This window comes from Corythoichthys intestinalis, chromosome 4 (genome assembly GCF_030265065.1).
Source record: "Corythoichthys intestinalis isolate RoL2023-P3 chromosome 4, ASM3026506v1, whole genome shotgun sequence".
In the NCBI taxonomy this organism is placed as follows: Eukaryota; Metazoa; Chordata; class Actinopteri; order Syngnathiformes; family Syngnathidae; genus Corythoichthys; species Corythoichthys intestinalis.
The window spans coordinates 33,359,491-33,383,405 of NC_080398.1; the positions used below are offsets into that span (position 1 = coordinate 33,359,491).

Genomic DNA, 23,915 nt, shown 5'->3' on the forward strand with positions numbered 1-23,915 from the left:
TACAGTTTGTGGAGTTACGTGCAAGCAATTTGCAACGAGAATTGTAAAAATGCTAGCATTTGTAGCATTTAAGCTAGCGGATACATTTACATATTGATTAGACTAGATGGGCGTTTGAACACCAATCGTTTTATGTCAAGTGTTTAATTGTTAAAATGGGTGTCGTTTTGAACGGACGTGTACATACTGTGGGGCAAATAAGTATTTAGTCAACCACTAATTGTGCAAGTTCTCCCATTTGAAAATATTAGAGAGGCCTGTAATTGTCAACATGGGTAAACCTCAACCATAAGAGACAGAATGTGGGGAAAAAAGAAAAAAAACGGAAAATCACAGTTTGATTTTTAAACAATTTATTTGCAAATCGTGGTGGAAAATCAGTATTTGGTCAAAACCAAAAGTTAGTCTCAATACTTTGTTATGTACCCTTTGTTGGCAATAACGGAGGCCAAACGTTTCTGTAACTCTTCACAAGCTTTTCACATACTGTTTCTGGTATTTTGGCCCATTCCTCCATGCAGATTTCCTCTAAAGCAGTGATGTTTTGAGGCTGTCGTTGGGCAACACGGACTTTCAACTCCCTCCACAGATTTTCTATGGGGTTGAGATCTGGAGACTGGCTAGGCCACTCCAGGACCTTGAAATGCTTCTTACGAAGCCAGTCCTTTGTTGCCCTGGCTGTGTGTTTGGGATCATTGTCATGCTGAAAGACCAAGCCACGTCTCATTTTCAATACCCTTACTGATGGAAGGAGATTTTAATTCAAAATCTCTCGATACATGGCCCCATTTATTCTTTCTTTTACTCAGATCAGTCGTCCTGGTCCCTTTGCAGAAAAACAGTCCCAAAGCATGATGTTTCCACCCCCTTGCTTCACAGTGGGTATGATGTTCTTCGGTTGCAATTCAGTATTCTTTCTCCTCCAAACACGAGAACGTGTGTTTCTACCAAAAAGTTCTATTTTGGTTTCATCTGGCCATAACACATTCTCTCAGTCCTCTTCTGGATCATCATCAAGTGCTCTCTAGCGAACCGTGTGTCAGCAGGGGGAAACATCTGACAGTGCAGGATTTGAGTCCCTGGCGGCGCATTGTGTTAGTGATAGTGGCCCTTGTGGTCCCAGCTCTCTGTAGGCCCCCCCCCGTGTGGTCCTGGGATTTTTGCTCACCGTTCTTGTTATCATTTTGATGCCACCGGGTGAGATCTTGCATGGAGCCCCAGATCGCGGGAGATTATCATTGGTCTTGTATGTCTTCCATTTTCTAATAATTGCTCCCACAGTTTATTTCTTTACACTAAGTGTTTTACCTATAACAGATTCAGTCTTCCCAGCCTGGTGCAGGTCTACAATTTTGTCTCTGGTGTCCTTCGACAGCTCTTTGGTCTTGGCCATAGTGGAGTTTGGAGTGTGACTGACTGAGCTTGTGGACAGGTGTCTTTTATACCGATAATGAGTTAAAACAGGTGCCATTAATACAGGTAACGAGTGGAGCATCGTTAGACCTCGTTAGAAGAAGTTAGACCTCTTTGACAGCCAGAAAGCTTGCTTGTTTGTAGGTTACCAAATACATATTTTCCACTCTAATTTGGAAATAAATTCTTTAAAAATCAAACAATGTGATTTTTTTTCCCATCCCGTCTCTCATGGTTGAGGTTTACCCAGGTTGACAATTACAGGCTTCTCTAATCTTTTCAAGTAGGAGAACTTGCACAATTGGTGGTTGACTAAATACTAATTTGCACCACTGTATGTGTGTTACAGCTTTACAAAGCGTCAAAAGTGAAGGAAGTAAAAAGCTTCAAAAAGTACAATTGCTTTGTTTGCTGTCTGTTAAGATGAACAACTCCACGTGAAGGACAGAACAAGTCATGTAAATAAAGTAGAAAAATAAGATATTGTAAGATACAATTGGGTACCGTTTGTGTGACTAAAAAAAAAAACGAATGAGACTCTGGCGTCGTAAAGTCGAAATCGCGTATGTCAAGTAAGTCGTTACCTGGTGACTACCTGTATATGGCGATAACATTTGGCGTGATCAATTTTCTAAGGGGTGAGAAATATTTTTTCTACTCAATCTCCAATAAATATTTAGGAGGAGTATGAGGCACACCATCAATGATCGAGGTCATTCTCATATTAAAGGCACGCCGGATTAAAATGCACATTACTTAATCAATGTATTGCATTTTTCCTTTGTTCTCTGTCTTTCAATATTCTAATCATCATTTATTATTTGTTTTATCCATGGATTTTAAGGAATGTGTGTATTGTGCAGTTTATTTGAACTGGATAGTACTTTGCACCAACAAAATAGGTTCGAGGTCATTAAGCAAAACAATTTATATATAATATGTATTGGATTATAAGGTACACTGTCAATTTTGGGAAAATAAAGGCTTAAAGTGCAACTTGTATTTAAAAAAAAATACTAGTGTTTGTGTGGTGGGGGGGTGAATTCTAACATTTTAGTGTGAAAATGCATTTTCCTACTTAATGTATTCTGTATGTATTCTGTTTTTTTGTTTTGTTTTTCCAAGGAAAAACAACTATTTTAGGGGAAAAATATTTTTTGCAGGGAGATTTATTTTGCAGGGGAGTAAAACATAAGACTTGGAAAGGGGGTTTTATGTTATGCTAGAGCAGTGGTTCTTAACCTGGATTCGATCAAAACCCAGGGGTTCAGTGAGTCAGTCTAAAAGGTTTGGTGAAGGTTAAGACACGCAGGGCTCTATTTTTGGATGCTGACTAAATCTAGGCAAAGTGGTGTTTTAGACCAGGTTTTGGACAGGTTAGTCCCCAATTTACAGGCTTTATTCCAATTCTTTCAACTGCTAGCCCTAGAGAAACTGGTTTGCTCAGTGGAAGGTTGACTCTTATGTACAACAGACCTACGGGCAACGTGCACTGCGTTTACATACAAAAAAAAAGATAAATAAAAAAACATTTGCGTAACATTGTACGCCATGAAAATAGTATATGAGGTAAGGATGTAAGGATTTTTGCCTGTTTAAAATCATGCTGTCTAAATGATAAGAAATTTGAATGGAAATTCACTTGGGTTTTAGCTTGCTAGCTTAAAAATTTCGAATTTGAATTTGAAAAAAAAAAAATCTAATTCCAAAAGTTTCAGTGAATGCAGTGTGAAACTGACGGGGTTCGGTACCTTTAGCAAGGGTTGGCAAGAAATTGAGGAAAATACATTTTGGGACAAAAATAGGTATTTAAAAAAAAAAAAATATATATATATATATATTGGAGGAAATGAATTTTTGGGAGGAGGAGTTACTTTAGTTTAAATCTATATAATAAAAAGGATAAAGTTTTAAAATGTTTGGTAAAGGAATTATATTTTTCGGGGGGTGGGAATAGACCCTACTCACATGACGTCACAACCACGCCTCCGTGCCATATTGTCCGTCTACTCGTCGTGTTGACGCATTACCGCTAAATTCCTCCTATTATGGCGTATTTTTCTGCTCGTTAACATTAATAATCAAAATGGTGAAGGCGTGTGTGGCGGCTGGTTGCAATAACAGAGAAGATAGACGGAGAGACTTGAAGTTCTACCGTATTCCGAGAGACCCGGAGAGGAGAGCGAGATGGACTGCTGCAATTTGACGAGAAAACTGGGCTCCAAACGATTACCACAGATTATGTAGTAGTCATTTTATATCTGGTAAGATGCATTTAATATATATTTAGAGGGTTTTGGGCTGACAACCACAATTAAGATCATTGCGAGGCTAATCGCCGACAACATCCAGTTTCAAAATTCAAGATGCTTATTTCTTCCACCATCATTATTTTTTTGAATAATATTTAGCTGGTACCAAGTGAAAGAAGCTGGCCTCGTCTACGGATCATCAGTTAAACAGGTGTGTCCAAACCTTTTGCAAAGGGGACCAGATTTGGTGTGGTAAAAATGCGGGGGGCTACCTTGGCTGATTTACATAGAACAATATATTTAAACAAATTTTAGCAAGCCCTTCTGTGTGTCACATTTGCTTTATTATTTTTTTTTTAATTCATAATTTCAACAGTCTTGTCTTTGTGGCGTTCTCTTTCGACACTCGGGCTCTTGCGAAATACTGCTGCTGCGAAATTAAACTAGCTTCAAGTTGCTATAATTTCTCGCTGCGTATCTTCGCTGTAATGTTGTCGTACATGTCAGCGTGTCTTGTTCGGTAATATCATTATTGCGTCACATCGAACTCTTTGAAAACAGCGACTGTCTCTTTGCAAATGAGGCAGACACAGTTGTTACGTGTTTTATTGGAGAAATAGTCCATTATCCACCTATCCTTGAAGCGTCGGCCATCGCAGTCAACTTTTTTTTTTTTAATGATTTTCGCCATTTTAGAAAATTGGAAGTAAAGGGTCACACGGGGTAATGTTGCTTAGAGTGCTGCTCTTAAAGTTTTTCAAACTTTCGTGAGAATAGGCTGATTTTGTATGGACCAGATAGTTGTAGATATCAGGGTAGCAGATGTCAGGCAAAGAGGGCGAAGACAGCGGGTCAAAAAAATATCGATTTAGGCATCAAATATGGATCTGGCGAATGGATAGACTGAAACTTTTCGATATAACGCCTTTTATGCAACGCATCCAATGAGTTTACAGCGTCTGAAAGCAACGGGGCTTCCATGAATTGCACTATAAATTGCACGACAAATTGAAACCATTGAGAATACGGATAAACAAAGACGGACAATACGGCGGCCAGATACAGCGACACGTCATTCTGTGACGTTGGTGAGTAGGGTCTATAGCGCTTAAAAAAATTATTTGAAGGGACAAAAATCTATTTTCGGGGCAACTCCCAGAACTGCGCATATTTCAAGAAATAAATTTTAAAAATACGTATAGTTTATATAATAAATGTTCCGGGTAAATTTGTGCATTCTTTGATCTTAGTTCTCTAGATTCTAACACCACAAACAAAAAAATTAATCCAGTGATTAAAAATTTAAGAAAATAAAAGGTAACCTTGAGAATGGTGATGTTCCACGTGAAGCTCTCCACCGCCTTGTGAAGCTTGCGGCCCTTCAGACCTTCCTTCACTGCCAAATCGTGGAGATTCTGATGGAATTGCATGGCTGGCAGAATAAAGATGACAACCGGTCAAACATTGTGTTATATTCCATCGTCTTTATACCATTCTGACGATTATTTATCTGAACTGTATGATCATATCGTGTTTTTCAAAGCATTTTTTTCATCCAAAAGGCTCAAGATTCAGTTCGTATGTAATTTGATTTTCAAGTCTTTTCAATCACTTTATTAAAAAGGCAATATTTCAACGTCATGTTTCCCAAGAACTGCGTGCACCCACTAACTCTCCCAAATAGCAAGGGTTCGCTGTACTGTATCTATATAGCGGGGGGTATAATTTGATTTTCAAGCACTTTAAATCACTTCATTGAAAAGGTAATATTTCAACCTATTGTTTTTCCAAGAATTGCTGGCACTTACGAGGACCTCTGGAGATGTGACCGAGTGCTAAAATGCACTCTGAGCAAATGAAAATTCGAGGGGAGATGTCCTCTTACTGCGTGTGTGCGTCCCGTGTTAATGGCTTGAACCATTATTGGTTTTTTATAGCCTCCAGTTGGAATGCGACTGGGGCAGCGGGGTTTAGAGCCAGTAAAGTCAAAAGAACAAATGTAACGTTGATATACGCAGTAAGGATGGCGGCAAGGTGATGAAGAAGAGGACGTAGGAGGAAGAAGAAGGAGGCGGTGGCGTGTGTGCGCGCACGTGACGTTCCTTATTCTCCGAGGTTCCGGGCGAGCGCCGAGAACCTCAGCCCTCAGCGTGCAACCTACATACTAGCGCTCCTTGTCATCAACTAAAGCTGTTGCTCCTCGTCAGTCTTGTTGGTGTCGTTGCCATGGAAACACAAGTAACGACCCACCCACAGTGAGGGGACCTGGTGTAAATATTGGCGACCGCTTATTTGCATGTTTGATCACCTGAACTGACTGACACGTGGCACATTTGAATGACATCATGCTACCTGATGACCATTCATTTACATTTTCTGGACAGCTACCTTTTTCTGCACTGTATGACTAGAGTGCACACATACACAGACACACATATGCGGGGGGTTGCCTAGCAACACTGGACAGAGTCTGGCAGGCGCGCAGCAAGAGGAGGGAAGATCCTTCTCCGCAACACGATTGTGTGAGGATGGCAAACAGCCAAATGAACGCTAACACTCCATCAGTTGACTTCCATTCCCTTTGAAAATTCAGCCCCAAAAGCCAGTTTCACTTGGCAAAATGAAATTTTATGGCCGTGTCAATCACGAGTAGACGAACAAAAAAAGTCTCAAGAATCCCTGATGGGAAAGGCACAGGAAAGCTCAACAGCCATTTTAGGGTCATCTTGGCCATTTCTAGAAGACTTTTGAATGTTTAAAAATTCAGCCCTGCAACCAGTTTTACTTGAATTTGTTTTACATGGAATTTGGTAGCCATGTCTATCACGTGTAGACCGACAAAAAAGTCTCAAGAAGCCAAGCCAAAAAAATATACAGGAAGTCTTCCTCATTTAAGTTCAAAGAACTTTAAAGGGGTCATTTTGAGTATTTCCAGGGGTCCTTCATATGTTTGAAAATTCAGTCCCCAAAGCCAGTTACACTTGGCAACATGAAATTTGGAAGGCATGGAAAGACCCACAAAAAAGTTTCATAGCCATGCTGGGGAAGGCACAGGAAAGCAGCTATTCTGATTTCAAGCAGTCATTTAATGCCATTTTCAGGTGTTGTTTACATGTTTGAAAATTCAGTTCATAAAGCCAGTTACACTTGGCAACAGGAAATTTGGTAGGCACCGTAATTTCCCGAATATAAGGCGCACCCGTGTATAATACGCACCCCAAATTTACTTGTAAAATCTAGGGGAAATTATTGTACCCGATTATAACGCGCACCCTGATTTTAGAAGAAAACAGAGCTTGTGTACAGATACAGAGATGTCATTTTACTGACTGGTGAAACACAGCACAAGCATAGCACATTGGTAGTTCAAAACATTACCGTAAACTGACAATATTTACGGTAATAATATGATTTGACAACTTCTCCAACTTACCAGAATCTAGGAGAAAACAAAACAGATGTGAATTTTCTTTTAAAGGCTGCTGTATAACTTGCTCGTTTCCTCGTGATGAATAAATGTTTCTTCCATGGATTGATACGGTAAAATGAAAGTGAGAACGTAAGTCGGAAATCCGTGAGAGCTCATAGCTGTCAACTCGACAGTAACAAAAGGAACTATTGTTATTTGGGTTTGAGTTTCCCGAGGGACCGATATAGTTGACGGACATAGAAAGTGTGTGTCCTTACATTTGATATGGTCTGAATTGCGGAACTGCAATAAACGTCGACTCAAATGAGTTTAAGAAACTAAATTCTGTGCTTTATGAAGAGTGAAAAAAGCAGAATTTAACACAGACGAAATCATTCGGCCGATTAGAGTGAAGTATTACCGAAACAAAACGGTGACGTCACGTACCGTAATGGTCGGCAACGGGTCGCCGCATACAGTACGTTTCTTCAACACAACGTGGCCGTGTCAATGAAAAAAAATCGGTTTATATATATATGTAATACATATATATTTCTGTCTCCATCCATGTACCCGTTTATAATGCGCACCATGAGTTTACAAGTTGATTTTGGGGAAAAAAAGTGCGCGTTATATTTGGGAAATTACGGTATGTATGTCTAACATGGATAGACCTACAAAAAAGTCTCAAGACGCCATGCAAGTAAAGGCACAGCAAAGCAGCTATTCTGATTTCAAGCAGGCATTTAATGCCATTTTCACCATTTTCAGGTGTTGTTCACATGTTTGAAAATTCAGTCCATAAAGCCAGTTACACTTGGCAACATGAAATTTGGTAGGTATGTCTAACATGGATAGACCTACAAAAAAGTCTCAAGAAGCCATGCTTGAGAAGGCACAGCAAAGCAGCGATTCTGATTTCAAGCACCATTTAATGCCACTTTGACCATTGTCAGGTGTTGTTTACATGTTTGAAAATTCAGTCCATAAAGCCTGTTACACTTGGCATCATGAAATTTGGTAGGCATGTCTAAAATGGATCGACCTACAAAAAAAGTCTCAAGAAGCCATGCCAGAAAAGGCACAGCAAAGCAGCTATTCTGATTTCAAGCAGGCATTTAATGCCATTTCCATCGTTTTCAGGTGTTGCTCAAATGTTTGAAAATTCAGTCCATAAAGCCAGTTACACTTGGCATCATGAAATTTGGTAGGTATGTCTAATAGGGGTGTGACAAAATATCGAAATGGTGATATATCGTGATACTTTGTTTCCCAAAAGGTTATCGATATGCTCCTGCCAAGAATCAAGATATCGTTTTAAAAAGTTGTCAATGTCTAAAAAAATAAATAAAAAGGAACCAACAAGTTGCTTCCATCATAATAGTGTCCGAGTTAACTCTAAGGCTTTATTGACGGTGCTCGACGCCCCATTCCATTTAGACTAGGAACGTTCATTCGAAACTAGAGCATTCACAGTCATTTTGTCCGATTTTCAGGGCATTTACTAGTCAATTGCTATTCATTTTAGGGCATTTACGGGTCATTTCCTGTTGAGTTTGAGTCACTGCCTATTCATTTGGGTATTTTATGGATCACTTCCTGTTTATTTTGAGTTACAGAACAGAGAGTGGCCCAAAAAATACCCGAAAATCAACAGGAAGTAACTGAAAATCAACAGGTAAATGACCTTAAATGGCCATAAATTACCTCATTGCCTGACGCTGGCTGCCACTGACGGCCATAGACATTCAATTCGTTTGAAGTGGGGGGATGGCAGCGAATGAATGAAAGTTTCTTTGCTGCCACCCTCCCAGTTCAGATGGATTGGACGTCTACTAGTGATAAACTCATTCCAATTCACAGCAGAAGCTTGTTTTTCTGTTTATTAGTTGTTTGTAGAATATCCTAGAATGATTTCCCGAGCAATGTATCGATAATTGTTGTATCGGCATATCGTCAGATCATCGTTATCGTGAACTTTGTATCGCAAATCGTATCGTATCGAGAGGTACCAAGAGGTTCCCACTACTAATGTCTAACATGGATTGACCTACAAAAAACGTCTCAAGAAGTCATGCCAGAAAAGGCACAGCAAAGCAGCTATTCTGATTTCAAGCAGGCATTTAATGCCATTTCCATCGTTTTCAGGTGTTGTTTAAATGTTTAAAAATTCAGTTCATAAAGCCAGTTACACTTGGCAACACGAAATTTGGTAGGCTGGAAAAGGCACAGCTACTCTGATTTCAAGCAGGCATTTAATGCCAGTTTGAAAATAAAATTTGGTAGATCTATCATGAATAGACCTACAAATGAGTCTGCAGAAGCCATGCCATAAAAAAAAAAAAAAAAAAAGAACCAAGGAGGTGGTAATTTTGGCTAGAAGCAGCCGTTTTGAGGTTATTTTGGCATATATTCATGGGTCCTTAAAATTGTTTCAAAATTCAGCCTCTGAAACCTGTTACTTAGCAAATTAACTAAGCATGTGTTCAATGAAAGAAGCCACAATTAAGTTGAAAAAAAAAAAAAACATGCCAGAAAATGCTCCGGAAATCTGGCATTTTGGTTCGAAGTGACCATTTGAGTGTAATTTTCAGTGATCCTTCACAGATCAAAGCTATACTATTCTGGTAAGGACATCCTCTCCACCACTGGTTTGAGATCCTTGGGTGCATGCAGATTTAATATGCCCTTATACAAGACAAACAGGACCAGAGACTCCTTTGTCCCCAGAGCAATAAAATTGCTAAATTTGCACAATGCCACAAGCAGCTGAAGTATAACCAGGGCATCCGCCTGCCGCAGTTTTTTGAGGTCTCCTCTATACGGTGTCTTTTTGTCTTAACCCACTGCCATTGACAATGAAAACAGTGCAATCAGTTTGTTCTGTGAGGGGCTGGCAGCAATCATTTGCAAGAACATGGATTATAATTGTAATCTTCTGTTTGATATTGACATTTGGAGGTTTTTGATATGGAGCTGTGCAGGTAGATGAGTTTACAAATAATGAGAACACAAGCTCAAAGTGCCCAGAGAGACCAGCGAATTGTGTGGCTTCCAGTGTTTTGTGATTTTGGCTCCCACCATACGAGAAGCACAAAAAAGCTTTTATTTGTAGTTTTTGTTGTTTTGCAGTGAGATTATTAGAAGCGGCTGCGATTTTCAGGATTTAGCTATGTTTGCTTTTTGATTTAACAATCCCCCACAAGCCTGTGTGTATGTGAGTGTGTGTGTTGTGCACAAATGGAAACAGCCTATGGGAGTCCCTTTATTAAATAACAGAGCTGAAGTCACCACAGAGGCGAGAAAGACCAAAAGGATGTTTGCGAATATCTCATTTTGATTAAATACAAAGAGGACCACAGAAAACAAAGACTATTTACCGTTTCTTTTTTTTTTTTTTTTTTTTTGGTTTGCCACATTTAAAACAAGTTATAAATTTGAAGATATTAAAAAAGAAATTCAGTGGGGTTTTTTTTCCTTTTAGTAAAATGTACAAATCTGCAAAAATACTACATTTAAAAATACCTAATAGTAGTATCACAAATAATAGGCTCAAAAAATGAGGATTTGGACAATTTTTAGGTCAATAATTTCTCTAAGCAATTAATCATCTATCAAAATTGTTGTCTATTAATATGGTAATTGATTAGTCGTGGCAGCCCTAGTGATGGATTAATCTTACTTTAAACAGGCGCTGCACCAGCAAGCTCCTAAAGGGGAATTGGATTTGACATGACCCACTTTGCACACAACACAATGCATGCATAAACTATAGACAGGGGTGCACATAAGTGGTCCGCATGCGCGCATGCGTACTGGACGTAGACAAACGCGCTGGCCCTCAACGGCTTCCATACGCTTTTGCGTACCGATGGCTGACCACTGTATTTGCGGCACACACGAGAAAATAACTTCTCAAAATGTCGAAGAGGCAGGCCACACTGAGTAATTACTTCCGTGTTCCCCCACCCCCGTCAAAAGACAGACAGACGACAGAGACGTCACCGGAACTACCGAAAAAAAGGACTTTTGCTGAAAAGTGGCTACAGTAGGTACCGTGGCTAGAAGCAAATGATGCTCGCACGGAAATGCGGTACAAAATGTGCCGGGAGAATCCCAATGTGGCCGATAAGAGCAGCGCATTTTATGTAGGGTCAAAGAATTTCAGCCATCCAAACTTTGAAAAGCACGAAAAAAACAGAGAGCATGTGGCAATCAAGCAAACTATCGATGTCAAACAGGACCCCACTCGCCCTATGGACAAGTGGTGGAATAGGGCGGAATAAAGGTAATGAACAGCGACATGCACTGACAAACGTGTTTTTGCTCGCATTTTACAAAGCTAAACATGCACGTTCAATGAGGTCTTATGAGGAGGACATCCCACTTTTAAAAAGGCTTGGAGTTAATGTGGGAGCCGCATAATGGCCTTTATTTTGAATTGATGCTTTTTATTTCTTTACATTTCACTTCAAAGTAATGGCAATTTTGTTGTGCCAATTGATGTTAATCAAGCATTAATTGTTAATTTAATTAATTAAAGTTAATTGGCTCTAAGTAAAGCTTGTCATAAATTTATCGCATCACGCTGGTCGGCTCTCAAGCTCAATGAGGACCAAGTCACATCTCCAGGTCCTCCTCTGAGAACCTGGGCAAAAAAATTATGTGCACCCCTGACTATAGAGTAAGTTTGGGACAAAATATTGTTTGTCGATATACAGTATTGCGATACAAGGCATTATGATAGGCGAGTCTGAGAAAAAAATGATTGTAATATATAGACCAGATGCATTGCCACATGACTCGAGCCAAATAGACCAGAAACAGTTTAGTAAATCCCTTTCATGACCAAGCAGCTTTACCATGTGCATCCACCAGCCATTTTTTGTGGTGCTCATGAGGCAAGGGGGATCAATTCCCACTTAAAATATGTGAGAAGGTTTCACGCAAGGTAAGAATGGTTTTAAACCAAAACTAAAATGATTGGATAACAACAAACTAAATAGCATAACTAACAATTAATGAAACAACTGGAACAGCAACTGAAGAAATAATTGGCACAGAACATAAAGTTTTAATCTTATTTACATATGTAGTGCTGCAATGCATGCTGGGAGGCATAAGGCAGGTTAGACGAAAACAGTGTTGACAGCAGGTTGCAGTGGAGGTTTTCTCTCACAGGTAGGAGTGGGAACCTCTTAGTACCTCACGATACGATACGATTTGCGATACAAAGCTCACGATAACGATGATCTGACGATACAACGATTATCGCTACATTAGTCAGGAAATCATTTTAGGATATTCTACAAGCAACTAAAAAACAGAAAAACAAGCTTCTGCTGTGAATCGGAATGAGTTTATCACTAGAAGATGTCCAATCCATTTGAACTGGGAGGGTGCAGCCCTCCCACTTCAAACGGATTGAACGTCTATGGCCAGTAACGGCAGCCAATGCCAGGCAATGAAGTAATTTTGGGCCATTTAAGGTCATTTACCTGTTGATTTTCAGTTACTTCCTGTTGATTTTGGGGTATTTTATGGGTTTCTTCCTGTTTATTTTGAGTTACAGAACAGGAAGTGACCTGGGAGTTACCCAAATGAATAGGCATTGACTCAAACTCAACAGAAAATGACCTGTAAATGCACTAAAAAGAACAGCAAGTGGCATGTAAATGCCCTGAAAATCGGACAGAATGACTGAATGCTCTGGTTTCGAATGTACGAACGTTCCCAGTCTAAATGGATTGGGCGTCAAGTACCGTCAATGCAGCGTTAGAGTTAACTGACACACTATAATGGTGGAAGATTTTGGTAGTAATTTGCTGGTTACTTTTTATTTATTTTTTTAGACACTGACACCTTTTTAAAACGATATCTCGATTCTTGGCAGGAGCATATCAATAACCTTTTGGGATACAAAGTATCACAATATATCACTATATCGATATTTTGTCACACCCCTACTCACAAGGGAGTAGTGATGGCTGAATGAAGCTTCTTGAAGCAATGAAGCTTTGCAGCCAATCTGTGGGATAATTTGTTATTCTTTTTATTTAGAAATATAAGCTTTCCCACAATGTTTGGCTTTAAACTGTTCCTTTTTGGTGGGCAGTGTTTCACTAGCTCTTGATAAAATTCACAGCCCGAAATCCACAACATGTGAGGTGAGCTTTATACTGTAATCTGGACTGCTTTTGTGTGTGCAAGTGAAACAAAAATGAGTAAGTTTTATTCTTATTATTATTTACAGTATATCGTACCATGACTATCATAACCTCATCCTGCCATCTTGAGGTGCATTGTATCAGGAGTTTAAATGTATCATCCTATCCCTACTATAGAGGGGATTGTAAGAGATATCCTTGAATCTAATGTGACTTCATACAGACAGACATTGCATTTTTTTCTGAATCATTTTGTTTATATTCACACCTCAGGGAAGACTACCGTTTGCTCATACGCGCCTTGATAGCCACTGTCAACGGGGGTTCGCACATTGCGTGTTTGTGTGTGTGTGTGTGTGTGTGTGTGCTTAACAATAACAGTTACATCACATCCTGGAGCGTTTGACAAGATGTTAAGCAGCAACGGAAGGGGAGATCCAAATAACAGCTTGTTTAGCTTGGAATATCCTCAATTATTTTTAGATGATCATCATCGGGCCGGAGAAACATGAGCCGAATATGGCACGCCGGGATGAAATATCACTGACTTAAGGTTACATTGTGTAAATAAACCGCAACAGCCTGTGGAAATTTGTGTTTAGAGCAGAGAAGGAAAATAACTCACTGGCTGCTATTGACGGCCCTAGACGTCCAATCCATTTTGACTAAGAGGAAAGGCAACGATCATTCTCCCTGTCCATCTAGCACAGTCAATGGGACTGAAACATGAGCATTCACAGCCAGTACTCCGAGTTTATAGAAATTGGACATCTATTGTTGTCAGTGGCAAGCAATGAGCCAAATACTCTAAAATAATTTTTTTAAAAAATAACAATAAAATCAACTTGAGTGTGTTAGTGGGGGCCATAATCAGAGTGTATTTCTGCTTTTGAATGTTTATTCATTTTGCTTGTATTAATATTTTGTTAATATATTGTAATATGTTTTCATTAAAAAAAAAAGATTGACATTAAAATAAAATTAAAAAAAAATACTACAACTATAATAGACACCTGGCATCCACACACATTTTACGTCACGTGGACCACATTTGTATACCAAATGTTAATATCATGGCCAACATGACCAAAAATTTGACGTCAGCAGGTGAGGACGTGGCATCTTATCGGGTTGAAGAATTTTTTTATGATGTTTCATAACTACAGTTGTTTTTAGTTAAGACTGCCACGATTAATTGACAAATTGTTAAATATCAAATTAATCTACATGAATGTTGATAGTTGTTGAACCATTTAAGTATATTGTGGATTTGAATTGTCCAAATATTCTTTTTTGAGAATTTTGAATGGGAGGGGCGAATGAATGAATGTTCATTAGCCCCTCCCAGTCAAAATGGATTGGACGTCTAGCGTCGTCAATGGCAGCCAATGAATTAAGTGCCCAGTAAGGATTTAAAAAAATAAATAAAAATCATAATTCATCCATGAAAATGTTAATTGACGTTATACAGTATGTTTCATAACCACAGTAGCTTCCATTGTATTACCATATGAACATGGCATACTAATTGCTAGAGTTGTTCTGATCACATATACTGTATTTTTCGGACTATAAGTCACAGTTTTTCTCATAGTTTGGTAGAGGATAAGTCTTATACTCTAGAGCAGTACTTCTCAAATAGTGGGGTGCGCCCCCCCCAGGGGGGCCCAGAGTTATGCCAGGGGTGGCGCATGTGACCTCGGGGAACATGCTTTTTTTTTTTTTTTGCCCTACTAGAATAAAGTGTACTTGCACATCCACTCAGTGGGTGGCAGTGGCGCTCTCATTTTCAAAGTGCGCGCAGTATTTTTGAAGTAAGCAAGAGCACACAGAAGAGAGATATGAAGAGCTGTGCGCAGTTTTCGAAAGCCGTTTTCCGGCCAGACTCACGCACCGACCCACTGTCCTCTCCAGTTCTCACGTGTTCGCCCGAGAAGTGCCATTTTCGGCTTGGGATCGTCATGACGACCGCCCTCACCTACGGTTCTCCCTCGGCCGCCGAGCATGCGCTGTTTTTCGGGCCGTTTGCCTTTTGGCTTTGACATTTAATACAGTGGTAGATGAGGAAAGACCACTGTTTCCTGTGTCTAAAAATGATCATAGCGGACAGCCGGAAGCCAAATCAATTAAGACGCCACTTAAAGACATTAGAGCCCAATCTCATTGATAAGCTGCTTGGTTGTTTTTCAGCAAAAACGTGCCGAATATTGCCAACAGTCGTCCCGTTTTGTCAGTGTTATATTGTGGCATATTGTCCTCATGAGATAATGTTTCTAATCTATTTGAATTTGTTATTATTTACTGATTTTATTTTTCAGTATCAAATGGTCAAAAATGTACCTTGAGTGTATTTTTACAGTTTGGATGTGACTTTTTTTTTAAATTCAGGCAAACTGATGCGCGTTAAGTCTTTTCTGTTACAAACAAAACAATGTTAATAAAGTGATACTTTATAAGTTGATCTCTTATTTTCTCTAAAAGAAAAAAAGGACACACTGTGAGGCAGAGGCGTACTTATAATAGTAATATTATAGACCAATGATACTATTTACAGTGGCGGCAGAGTTTGGGGGGGCGCGAAACATTTACGTCTTCCTTGGGGGGACGTAACAGAACATAATTGAGAAGCACTGCTCTAGAGCGACTTATGTGTGATTATTTACGGTCAGGCCGACTTCTCGCTCGCTTTTTAAAAAAAAATAAATCTATATTCATAGAATTCCTTACAAAAGACAGGCTTTAATTTGTTATCATTTTGCACATATGCACCGGCATCGTCACAAACGTGATCACACAAAACGCATCCACGCATCGCATCTCCGCATTTCCTCCTTCTCCTGACTCCTCACAAATAAAACAAAAAATTGTGTTTGTTTTCGGGCTCGTGCCTACAAATAAAACATAAAATTTCGGGTTTTTTCGGGCTCGGGCAAGCAAATCAAGTTAATTGATCGGGCTCGGGCCGCGTTGGGCTTTAATACCCGCGGGTCGGTCAGGTCAGGTTGGATTTTTTAGGCCCGATCTAACTTCTAGCGTCATTTAATGTTAGCATACCATACGCCTATTCAGCCTGTTGTTCTCGATTGAATTTTAAATTGCCTTTCAAGATGACATGTCTGTTCTTGGTGCTGGATTCTATCAAATAAATTTCCTCCAAAAAATGAGACTTATACTCCGGTGCGACTTATATATGTTTTTTTTTCCTTTTCATTGTGCATTTTTTGGCTGGTGCGGCTTATACTATACTATGCGACGTATAGTCCCAAAAATGCGGTATTTACACCTGAGTTCGAGTCACCCGATTATGAAGATCTGCCGATGCAAAGTGCCGATCCGATACCTTGGCAATTTACTAATTTTATAAATATAAATTTATAATTTATTCATTCCAAACCTTTTTTTGTTTGTTTTGTTTGTTGATAATATCCTTGTTCATCTTGATTATTTTGTAGCTTTGCAGCCATTATAAAAAATCTTAAAAACGCAATCTTTTTCCGTCTGATTCACATCTTCTAAAATGCTGCAGAGTGCAAAACAAACATTTTTTTGTTTCTTTTGACAATATCCATGTACATCTTATTTTGTTGCTTTATAGCCCTAAAATAATAAAAGAAATCTCTTAAAAAACTGATCTTTTTCACTGATTCTATCTTGTCGTGCTTGGGCCCGATTCCCGATTACGTGTTCAGATCGGGGACATCCTTAATGAATATAACTCTGGATTATTTTATTACTTGTAACCCTTAACTCATTCAATGCCATTGTCCATTGTCCAATCCAATTTCACTAGGGGCCTGGCAGCCATCGTATCACTGTCAATGGCGGTCAGTGAGTTAATACTTAAGATGAAATAATATTTTAAAAACCTGAACCTTTTTCCGCCAGGTTCCAATCTTCTAAAAATTGGATCGGTGCAGATTCCTGATCACCTGATCAGTTCGGGGACATCCCCACTAATTGCCATTACACACCATCCACAGGTCAGTAAACGGGTGAGTAGGAGTGGGAACCTGTTGGTACCTCACGATACGATACGATTTGCGATACAAAGCTCACGATAACGATCTGACTATATGGCGATACAATAATTATCGATACACTGGTTAGGAAATATTTCTAGGAAATGAATGAATGAATATTCAACAAACAACTAACAAACAGAAAAACAAGCCTCTGCTGTGAATTGGAATTAGTACATCACTTGTAGACGTCCAATCCATTTGAACTGGGAGGGTGGCAGCGAATGAACGAAAGTTAATTCGCTGCCATCCCTCCCACTTCAAACGGATTGAACATCTATGGCCGTCAGTGGCAGCCAATGACAGGCAATGAGGTAATTTCGGGCCATTTTAGGTCATTTACCTGTTGATGTTCAGTTACTTCCTGTTGATTTTGGGGTATTTGATGGGTCATTTCTTGTTTATTTTGAGTTACAGAACATGAAGTTACCTGGTAATCACCCAAATTAATAGGCAGTGACTCAAACTCAACAGGAAATGACCTGTAAATGCCCTAAAAAGCACCGCAAGTGACCTGTAAATGCCCTGAAAATCGGACAGAATGACTGTGAATGCTCTGGTTTATAATGAATGAACGTTCCCAGTCTAAATGGATTGGGCGTCGTGCACCGTCAATGCAGCCTTAGAGTTAATTGAAAGATTTTGGTACCAACATGTTGGTTCCTTTTTATTTTTTTCGACATTGACACCTTTTAAAAATATTATCTCGATTCTTGGCAGAAGCATATCGATAACTTTTTGGGATACAAAGTATCACGAACGCGCTGATGTCACGTGCGTAGAGGAAGAAGCAATAAAAATAAAAAACTTACCGCAGCCGACAGCCGCTACAAACTACGCCGACGTTGCTAAAAACTACGCCCGCATAATGCTAGTTTGGTAGCAGGTAGTGTCCGATGTGTCGCATAGATATTGCATGCATTTAGGACTAGATGCGAAATGACAGACTCGGCCACGTCTAGGCAGCGTTAGTATACAGCCGCCATCTTTAAGCAGTAGACTACTTATCACTAATAAATACAACGTTACTGTCACATGCTCACGTAACGTTAGCCCTTCGGAGGGCTAGGTTTCCATTGATTATGACCACTGTCCATGCGTGGCTAACGTGTCTTACATACAGGCTTTATTTAATCTGTAAAAACACAGCGCTGTAGAGTGATGAGGGTGTAAAATTAAAACATAATAAAGCTAACTGTCAGTTTTAGCTCAGTAGTCATTGGCTGAATAAATGTGCTCCAATACGGCAGGTATCATACATTTATTTTTAACACTGCAAAAACTCAAAATCCTACCAGTACTTACAGTTAAGACTAACTTAAAACTTAACTTAAAAATAGCTTGACACAAATGGAAACTAAATTGAAACACATGGGAAAAACATGTAGCTTTCAAGTGATGTGTGTTATCAAGCATAATTTCATTTTTAGGTTAGAAATATGTTGTTGTTGTTTTTTATATAAGGTCTAGAAGTTTAGAAGTTTTTTGAGAGAAAGCAGTGAATTTTTTTTTCTAGTCACATCTTAGATGCAATTGTTGGCTGTTTTCAACAATGTACAGTGCCTTGCAAAAGTATTCGGCCCCCTTGAATCTTGCAACCTTTCGCCACATTTCAGGCTTCAAACATAAAGATATGAAATTTAATTTTTTTGTCAAGCGTCAACAACAAGTGGGACACAATCGTGAAGTGGAACAACATTTATTGGATAATTTAAACTTTTTTAACAAATAAAAAACTGAAAAGTGGGGCGTGCAATATTATTCGGCCCCTTTACTTTCAGTGCAGCAAACTCACTCCAGAAGTTCAGTGAGGATCTCTGAATGATCCAATGTTGTCCTAAATGACCGATGATGATAAATAGAATCCAAATGTGTGTAATCAAGTCTCCGTATAAATGCACCTGCTCTGTGATAGTCTCAGGGTTCTGTTTAAAGTGCAGAGAGCATTATGAAAACCAAGGAACACACCAGGCAGGTCCGAGATACTGTTGTGGAGAAGTTTAAAGCCGGATTTGGATACAAAAAGATTTCCCAAGCTTGAAACATCTCAAGGAGCACTGTGCAAGCCATCATATTGAAATGGAAGGAGCATCAGACCACTGCAAATCTACCAAGACCCGGCCGTCCTTCCAAACTTTCTTCTCAAACAAGGAGAAAACTGATCAGAGATGCAGCCAAGAGGCCCATGATCACTCTGGATGAACTGCAGAGATCTACAGCTGAGGTGGGAGAGTCTGTCCATAGGACAACAATCAGTCGTACACTGCACAAATCTAGCCTTTATGGAAGAGTGGCAAGAAGAAAGCCATTTCTCAAAGATATCCATAAAAAGTCTCGTTTAAAGTTTGCCACAAGCCACCTGGGAGACACACCAAACATGTGGAAGAAGGTGCTCTGGTCAGATGAAACCAAAATTGAACTTTTTGGCCACAATGCAAAACGATATGTTTGGCGTAAAAGCAACACAGCTCATCACCCTGAACACACCATCCCCACTGTCAAACATGGTGGTGGCAGCATCATGGTTTGGGCCTGCTTTCCTTCAGCAGGGACAGGGAAGATGGTTAAAATTGACGGGAAGATGGATGCAGCCAAATACAGGAACATTCTGGAAGAAAACCTGTTGGTATCTGCACAAGACCTGAGACTGGGGCGGAGATTTATCTTCCAACAGGACAATGATCCAAAACATAAAGCCAAATCTACAATGGAATGGTTCAAAAATAAACGTATCCAGGTGTTAGAATGGCCAAGTCAAAGTCCAGACCTGAATCCAATCGAGAATCTGTGGAAAGAGCTGAAGACTGCTGTTCACAAACACTCTCCATCCAACCTCACTGAGCTCGAGCTGTTTTGCAAGGAAGAATGGGCAAGAATGTCAGTCTCTCGATGTGCAAAACTGATAGAAACATACCCCAAGCGACTTGCAGCTGTAATTGGAGCAAAAGGTGGCGCTACAAACTATTAACGCAAGGGGGCCGAATAATATTGCACGCCCCACTTTTCAGTTTTTTATTTGTTAAAAAAGTTTAAATTATCCAATACATTTTGTTCCACTTCACGATTGTGTCCCACTTGTTGTTGATTCTTGACAAAAAATTAAAATTTTATATCTTTATGTTTGAAGCCTGAAATGTGGCGAAAGGTTGCAAGGTTCAAGGGGGCCGAATACTTTTGCAAGGCACTGTACATCGAAAATAAAGACATTAGCCACGTTTACATGCTGACTTTTATTCATACCGATTCAAATCATTCCGAATAGAAATTTCAGATCAGCTGTTTACATGTCACTTCATCTATTCCGATCCATCGTTTACATGTGTCTGCCTTTATTCCGAAAGGACGTTTGACAACTGCCGTCTGACATGCGCAGATTAATCAATACAAAGCGTCTTGTTGCAAAACATGGAGATCGATCATCAGAGTGCTGCTGTTTTAACTTTAACCCACTTGTTGTGTTTGTGGGGTCGTATCCACTTCTGCTGTTTTGCTCTTTTGCCTTGTAGTTGCCGGTTGTCAGCGTTTTCCACCGATTTCTAATCTGGTCAACGCTCCGGTCTATTCCGGCTTCGTGTAACCTCTCGTGAACTTTTTAAAATAGTTCACTGATCCTCGTTTTACGCCCGTCTAAGCGAGCAATTATATTCAATTCTTTTAAAGTTTGAATTAAATACAATCTTTCCGCCGGACTCCAATTAGGTACGCTGTGCTTGGAAGCCATGTTGCAAGTGACGTTACTTACGTCACCAAGTGACGTCACCACGTCAGTACGGAGCATGTGCAGAAAGAACGCAACCAGACACCATTCCGCTTCCCTGTTTACATGATATAATTTTACTTCTAATCGGTTTGGGAAAAGGAATATTCCACCCCTGTGAATCGGAATGATATTCCATTCGGTTTGGGCCTGTTCATTCCGAATGAGGTGTTTATATGGAACACATTTATTCGGTTTGAACAAATATTCCGATTGTAATTGGAATATTTGGCTCCATGTAAACGTGGCAAATGATTGACTGAAAATAGTTCAATATTGGATTAAATGTCTTTTTTTCTCATGTATATGTATAATTGCTCTTTACCTAAAAAAATAAATAAATAAAAAAAGGTTTTATCCGATTACTCGATTAATCGATAGAATTTTCAGTCGATTACTCGATTACTACAATATTCAATAGCTGCAGCCCTACACCATTTCAATATTTTATCACACCCCTACGGGTGAGTGTGTCACAATAGACGTGATAAAAAGTTGACTTTTTTCCCCCTTACTGAGCACACTGTGGTCCACTCACCGCAGCGCATTATCATCGCGCCATCCTTTACGACAGAGGAGTTAATGACAGAGAAATTTTTAAACAGCACAGCATCTGCTCACTATAGCAAATTGTGTCATTAAAAATAATTAAAAAAAAAAAAAAAAACAGACACAGGCCACTGTAGCAAACGTTCATTCTGATTTTTCTCACCAGATTTTTGGGTCTGCAGGATCCTCTCGTAGATCCCGTCGGAGTTCTCCAGGAGAGTCTTGCTGGTCTGGATCACCTGACACCAAAATACACACAGAATTCATGTTATGCTGCAGTTTTCCAGGAGCTTCCAAGTGCGGGAGGTCTTGCCGAAAAAGACGGCAGGCGTTATTACAGGAAGGCCCGCGTGGGCGAGGTCGCCTTGGCGTAAGCCTGAAATTAGAGGGAAAGCAGACAGGAGGACTTTTCTATTAAAAGCCCTGCGTCTGGAGGGCTCGAATGTAGACACGACGGGCTTTGAAAAGAGAAAATGTGGCTCTTGAGGTAATTTTAGCAAGTCAAACATCAGGGTGAGTCATAGCCTGCTGCTAAATTTAGATGTTGTGCTGTTGAATGGAGAGTGCAGACTGTGAAAACCACATTGACCATAATCCACACTTTTCAGCAGAAAGGATTAACACAGAGTAAATGTAGACTCATCTACAATGTTTTTATCTGTTAGTGCGATTGGCGGTAATAGACGTCAAATTCGTTTAAGCGAAAGATTACTTCCAGAGTTTTTCGAAAGTGATCCTGGAGATGAAGACACACAGATGTGGTCGTGATTTGGTGCAAGTTTGGTAAACATGTTGTTTTTTAGTTTATAGTTATTTGAACAAATTGGGGGCCATTTACACAGCAACGGGGGTAACAACGCAGCAAGTTTTCCAGGGAGGCCAATGGTTTACATGGCAACAGCGTTTTGGGGGGCTGAAAACGCTCCTCCCTGTCTTTGCCATCTAAACAGTTGACAGTGCAAAAGCGAGTTTTGGGTTACAACTGACTTCCGTACTCTGTAACAGTAGGGGACAATAATGCTCCAATATATTTGTCAGTGAAGGGGGTGAGGATACTGATGACGTAAGTGCACGGGGACAGTCCGATAGTGTATGAAAACATGCATACCTGTCAACCCGAGGCCGTTGGCAATCTTACAAGTAGTGGCGTATGCCCTTACAAATTGGTGACTAATCTTACAAAGTTGTATATAGCGTGTAATATAAAGAAAAATAAAACTCAATTTTTAAAATAATATGAATTTATTGGTAATATTGTAACATATAACCTGGTGCAATCAAAGAACAATCAATATCTTCAGCTACATCATGATTACTCAAATTTAACAGTTACTTTTGTTATAATTTTATGTAGCAATTTCAGCTCGCAATTCAGTTTGTTCAGGTAGTTCGTTAGTGTGTCCAATTATAAATTAAAAGGTCAATTGATAAAATTAACTTACCGATGCAATCTTTGAGTCAGGGAACATTTCTTTTGCTAATTCTGAAAAGTGATCAGCAATAGTTGCAGCCAAATTGTGTTCGGCAACAAACTGGCGGAATAAAATCTCCGCTTTCGTCACTTTTCATTCTGCAGACTGCATCTTTATGACCAGTGTTTTTTATCTTACTTTTAAAAAAGTAATTAATTACAGTTACAAATTACTTCGTAAAAGTAATTGAGTTAGTAACTCAGTTACACTAATGTAAGAGTAATTGGTTACTTGGCAAGGTAACTGGTGTTACCTTTCATGTTTTGTTTTGTTTTTTCCAAAACAAAAAAACAAAACAAAAACAAAAAAAACAGTAAGCTCTGGTATGTTTGGAAGTCAATTAATGTTGTGAATCAACCGTTAAAGTTGTTAAAATTGCTCCCGTTTTTGCATTAGTTCCCTTCCGTCTACTTTCGACATGTGAAAGTTTTAAAACGGTTTCATCATTTAAAGATACAGTGGGGCAAATAAGTATTTGGTCAACCACCAATTGTGCAAGTTCTCTTACTTGAAAAGATTAGAGAGGCCTGTAATTGTCAACATGGGTAAACCTCAACCATGAGAAACAGAATGTGGAAAAAATAAAACAGAAAAACACATTGTTTGATTTTTAAAGAATTTAGTTCCAAATTAGAGTGGAAAATAAGTATTTGGTCACCTACAAACAAGCAAGATTTCTGGCTGTCAAAGAGGTCTAACTTCTTCTAACGAGGTCTAACGAGGCTCCACTCGTTACCTGTATTAATGGCACCTGTTTTAACTCATTATCGGTATAAAAGACACCTGTCCACACCCTCAGTCTGTCACACTCCAAACTCCACTATGGCCAAGACCAAAGAGCTGTCGAAGGACACCGGAGACAAAATTGTAGACCTGC

The 23,915-nt window shown here is 39.4% G+C and overlaps 1 protein-coding gene across 1 annotated transcript in view; it reads right to left on the bottom strand.

Annotated features, from left to right (window-relative positions):
* LOC130914716 (inactive phospholipase C-like protein 2) overlaps nucleotides 1–23,915 on the bottom strand; it is a 60,547-nt gene that overhangs the window by 8,359 nt on the left and 28,273 nt on the right. The window contains exons 4-5 of the mRNA XM_057834154.1: nucleotides 21,730–21,805; nucleotides 4,988–5,097 (exon numbers count right to left, since the gene is read on the bottom strand). Coding sequence (XP_057690137.1) covers nucleotides 4,988–5,097; nucleotides 21,730–21,805 — 186 coding nt within the window. The remainder of the gene's footprint in view (nucleotides 1–4,987; nucleotides 5,098–21,729; nucleotides 21,806–23,915) is intronic.